The sequence below is a fragment of the Zingiber officinale genome, chromosome 8B (assembly GCF_018446385.1).
Source record: "Zingiber officinale cultivar Zhangliang chromosome 8B, Zo_v1.1, whole genome shotgun sequence".
NCBI classification, from domain to species: Eukaryota; Viridiplantae; Streptophyta; class Magnoliopsida; order Zingiberales; family Zingiberaceae; genus Zingiber; species Zingiber officinale.
In genome coordinates this window covers 28624779-28629618 of record NC_056001.1, presented here as the reverse complement: position 1 = coordinate 28629618, position 4840 = coordinate 28624779, and the positions used below count along the sequence as shown (strand labels likewise).

The window sequence follows — 4840 nt, the reverse complement described above, 5'->3', positions numbered from 1 at the left end:
TGAAGAGATTTCAAGTCCAACGTGAGTCTGATCTTCTATAACAAAGTTGAGAAAAAGAAAATACAAAAACGAAGAAAAAAAAAGAGAATTGGTTGTTTTCCACGATTGGAGAGTGAGGGAGAAAGAGGTTGCATGCAAACATAAGTGTCAGGAGGGATAAAATAGGAAGATTAGATATGTTAGTATATCCTTTGGTAATTAGTGTGATACATCTTTTGATTAATTTAAAAAGTTAGATGCTCGTTTTGGTAAATTGCTGCATTATAAAACTTGATTTTAAGTGTGCTTAAACTATACTCCAGTTTTTATCAATAGCTAATCAAAGAATAACGTCATCTCTAACTCCAAAATTAATCACTCGTCAAAAATTTAACAAGTCGAGGCCGATCATCAAAAACTAAAAAAAATGTCTCATTTGAAATCCCATTTTTTACTCTAAATCATTGCCATAAAGGTCATTGTGACAAGCCTTGAATATAATTCTCCCCACAAGAATTTAAATTAAGAGTACAACGCCATCTTATTCGATATCTCCATAAGAACATAATTCCAAACACCCACCTTATTCAAAGATATCCATAGCTACTTAGTGATTTCCGTTCACAATTCGACCTCCGTCGACGACGATGGTCTGACCATTCACGTAGCCAGAGGAAGGGAGGCAAAGGAAGGCAGCGACGCCGGCCACATCCTCCGGCTCCCCCCAACGCCCGAGAGGCACGCGATGATTCTCCCTCGCCACAAATTCCTCGTCTTGCACCAGCAAACAAATCCATATTCATAAGCCTTTTTTTTTTCTTTCGCCAGTAATCCTTTCTTTTTCTAAATAACAAAAAACTATATATGTTCGCTTACAAAGCCATTGAGTGGTGTTCTGATATACCCTGGAGCTACACTGTTTGTTCTAATGTTATCTTTGGCCCATTCACAAGCAAGATTTCTCGCCAGTTGATTCATTGCTCCTAATCAAATGGAAGAGAAAAGGAGAAGATCTGAGCAATTCGTTCATCTTGCAAATGATTCAATCAGATTCAATCAACAATATACAAGAAGTACCTTTTGTCGATGAATACACAGACAAATTATCTATGGAAATGAAGCCACATATGGAGGTGACGAACACAATACTGCCTCCTCCACAAGCCCTAAGGAGAGGGTAAGCAAGTTGGCTCAAGTGGAACGCCGATTCCAGGTTTGTGCTGATCAAGAGCTTGAAATCCTCCATTGTTTGCTCCACCGTCGGTTTGTAGACCGCCGTCCCTGCATTGTTAACCTGCAAAACGAAGAATATTATCAAATCGGTTTCCATGAGTATTCGGATTTGAGGAAATTATTACCAGAATGTTGAGCTTCCCGTCGAATTGGGACTTCACCGTCGCCATGAGCTTCTCTCTCTCGCTCGGGGACGAAACGTCGGAGACAGATCCGGTGACTTTGAGCTTGGAATCGCGCCATTGTTGCAGGCACTTCTCCAGATCTGCTTGGCTGCGGGCGCAAGTGTGCACTGCCGATCCAAGTCTGGCGAGCTCCTCGACGATCGCATACCTAAATTAAGCTTGATGGATGAGTAGAAATATATAGATGGAAAGAGGAATATTCGATAGAAGTACCCGATTCCCTTGGAGCCTCCGGTGACCAAAGCAGTCGTCCCGGCGAGAGACCATCGGTTTGTGCTAATGGGAGTGTGTTCCGGCACGCTGCTCATGCTTCTTTTTGGGAAAAGAACTTGAGACTGAGGGGGAAGAAAGGCGCAGGCAGAAGATACTGCTTTCCTATGCAACTGTTGCTGAAATGATAGTAGGTTATGGGACCATATATAATGGCAGAAGTGGTTAAAGAAAAATGTTTATATTTAATGTATCTTGTTTTTAAGTTGGCTTAGTGGGATAGAATAGAATATCTAATGATCGGTAGAAAAATTTTATGGGGTTGGATTGATCACTCTTAAGGATAATGAATGATGTTAATTGAATTTATCATTTTTGTTAGTGGGATAGAATAGTTAAGTTAGTTGGGTTATGGAGTTAGTGAGTTTCATGAGTTATGTAAGTGACTTATAAATAAGCTGCTACGTATTTAATGAATGATGAATTGAAATAGAAATAGAAATAGAAATTTAAAATTATTGCGTCCCACTTTTCCTTCCTCTTATCCTCCTTCCATTTTTATCTAACAGTGGTATTAAAGCGTCGGATTTGACGTGTCTTAGTTTGCTTGCAATAGTAATCAACAAAATTTCTCAACCCCTCATTCCCATTTTCAAGGGAGAATGCTACAAATTTTAGAGTATCAGAATGAAGATTTTATTTAGATCTCAAGATCTTTGAGATTTAGTAAAGAAAGACTTTGACGACGAGGATACCGATGAAAGTCGATTAAGGGAGAACAAAAAGAAAGATTCAAAAGTACGGTTAGTTCATTCTTCAACAAACAATACATGAGACGATTTTCTCAAGAATTACAATTGTCTCATTTTTCAACGAAGAATGGAAAATATTGTAGAAAAAATGCCAAGACTCCTCCAGAGTGATAGCAGTGAAACTCAAGACTTTCAGAAGTGAGTTTGAGGTCTTGCTTATGAAGGGTAATGAAACTTTACAAGACTTTTTATCTAGAGTAATTTCAATTATCAGTTAAATGAGATCTTATGGTGAAAAGATCACTGATGCAATTATTGTTTCAAAAGTTTTTCAAAGTTTGACTCCTAAATAAGATTACATAGTAAATGTGATTGAGGAGGCAAAAGATCTTTCAATGTTATCTTTTGATGAACTAATGGGTTCTTTGCAAGTTCATGAGGCAAGGCCAAATAGATTTGCTGAATAAAGAAAAGGCATTTCAAGCTTCTTAAGTGAAGGGGGAGATAGAAAACAAAAAGAAGAAGACTTCGCTGGTAGAGATCGCGGAAGAGAGGTTTTCGTGGTAGAGGATGTGGCAAAGGAAGAAGTTATTTTAATGGACAAGAGAGCAATTCAATGAGGATCAAAAATGAAATAAAAATTCCATTCAGTGTTATGGTTGTAGAAGATTTGGGCATATAAAGGCAAATTACAGAAATGACTCACAAGCAAATTATGTGAAAGAAGAAATAGTAGATGTTCGAATCACATGACTAGCAATAAGTCATTATTTAAAGATCTTAATGAATCACAGAAGATACTAGTAAGACTTGGAGATAATAAACAAATGTAAGTCGAAGGCAAAGACACTATTACTATAGAGACTAGCAATGATAAAGTAAAATTACTATACAATGTCTATTTTGTTTCTAGTTTGGCACATTGTTTGTTAAGTGTTGGGCAAATGGGTGGTTATTGTATTTGATAACGAAGCTTGTGTTATTTCTGATAAAGATTCTGAATAGTCTATTGTTAGCATGCAAATAATAGAAAATAAGATGTTTCCACTGAAGATCTTAATATGGGAAATCAAGTTTTAATTGCTAGTGAAGATGATGAATCCAAGATGTGGCACTTGAGATATCGGCATCTCAACATTAAAGACATGCAACTTTTAAGTTATAAAGGTATGATCTTTGAATTACCTCAAATTAGTTCTCTTGATTTACGTGAAGGATGTGTTTATGGAAAATAAAATGGAAGTTTTTCCAAGTGGACAATCATGGAGAGCTTCAAAATGTCTTGAGCTAATTCACGTTAATGTATGTGGTCCTATGAGAACTACATTATTTGGTGAGAGTAAATATTTTTGTGAGTTCTTATCTAAAGAATTTAGCAAATTTTGTGAAGAACATGGTATTCACATGGAGTTACAATGCCTTATACACCAGAGCAAAATGGTGTCGCCGAATAAAAAAATCGAACCATTATAGAAATGACTAAAAGTTTGCTGAATATTAGAGGACTTCCAAGCTTTTCTAGCTGAAGCAGTGACCATATCAATCTACTTGTTGAATATTTCTCCAACAAGAGTCATTTTGAATCAAACACCATATGAAGCATGATGAGGTAGAAAACCATCGGTAAATCACTTGAGAATTTTTGGTCATATTGCATATGCCTTGATTAATTCACAATTTCATTATAAACTTGGGAAGAAATATGTAAAATGCATCTTTATTGGATATTGCAATCAATCAAAAGCATATCGGTTATATAATCGTCTTACTGGAAAATTGATTATAAGGAAAGATGTAGATTTTGATGAAGATTCGAGCTAGAATTGGAATACACAAGTAGAAGAAACTCAAGTTCATATCCCAATGGAGAACAAAACTCCAACAACAGAAGGTGTTGAATCATCTCCTTTAGGATCACTAGCTTCCTCACCATTAAATTCAAGAAGTAGCAGTTCATCCTCTTTACAAGAATCTTTTGATGAAGCACCTCTAGCAAGGTTAGATCTTTGAGAGAAATCTATGAGTCAAGTCAATTTGCTCTTTTTGTTACAAATCTTGCAACCTTTAAAGAAGTAGTAACAAGGAGGAATGGAGGAATGCAATGAAAGAAGAGTTAATTGCAATCCATAAAAATGACACATGGGAGATGGTTGATCTACCCGAAGGTAAGAATGTGATTGATCTCAAGTGGGTGTTTAAAACAAAATATCATACTGATGGAACCATTCAGAAATACAAGGCTCGACTTGTTACAAAAGGGTATTTGTAACAAGGTATTGATTTTGAAGAAACTTTTTATCCGGTTGTTAGATTTAAAAATACGAGAATTATCTTAACATTAATTTCTTTGACATAACTAACTTCTCTAAAAGATTACCAACACCCTTCAATCCTTGAAATATTTTGTAAGAACGCATATCATACATATAAATTTCAATTTGATAATCAAGCATAAGGAGATCAAATCTTGAGAAATCTTAT

At 35.9% G+C, this 4840-nt stretch overlaps 1 protein-coding gene across 2 annotated transcripts; it reads right to left on the bottom strand.

Annotated features, from left to right (window-relative positions):
• Positions 1 to 398: 398 nt before the first annotated feature.
• LOC122017454 (noroxomaritidine/norcraugsodine reductase-like) lies at positions 399 to 1792 on the bottom strand. 2 transcript variants are annotated; one of them, XM_042575077.1, is made up of 5 exons: positions 1611 to 1792; positions 1338 to 1545; positions 1057 to 1273; positions 844 to 962; positions 399 to 751 (listed from the first exon to the last, which is right to left on the bottom strand). In XM_042575077.1, the coding sequence occupies exons 1-5, from the start codon at positions 1703 to 1705 to the stop codon at positions 587 to 589; spliced, it is 804 nt and encodes a 267-aa protein (XP_042431011.1). In that variant the 5' UTR covers positions 1706 to 1792; the 3' UTR covers positions 399 to 586. The 2 variants fall into 2 exon arrangements, with proteins under 2 accessions (XP_042431011.1, XP_042431010.1); XM_042575076.1 differs by having other exon boundaries at positions 399 to 753; positions 856 to 962.
• Between the last annotated feature and the right edge of the window lie 3048 nt (positions 1793 to 4840).

Bases quoted from the DNA above. Each gene is read 5' to 3' on its own strand.
- LOC122017454 (XM_042575077.1), bottom strand. From the start codon at position 1,705: ATGAGCAGCGTGCCGGAACACACTCCCATTAGCACAAACCGATGGTCT. The intron at 1,274-1,337 runs GTAATAATTTCC...TTCGTTTTGCAG, and splicing joins ACGGGAAGCTCAACATTCTG to GTTAACAATGCAGGGACGGC. The intron at 752-843 runs ATATAGTTTTTT...CTGGTGCAAGAC, and splicing joins ATGGCTTTGTAAGCGAACAT to GAGGAATTTGTGGCGAGGGA.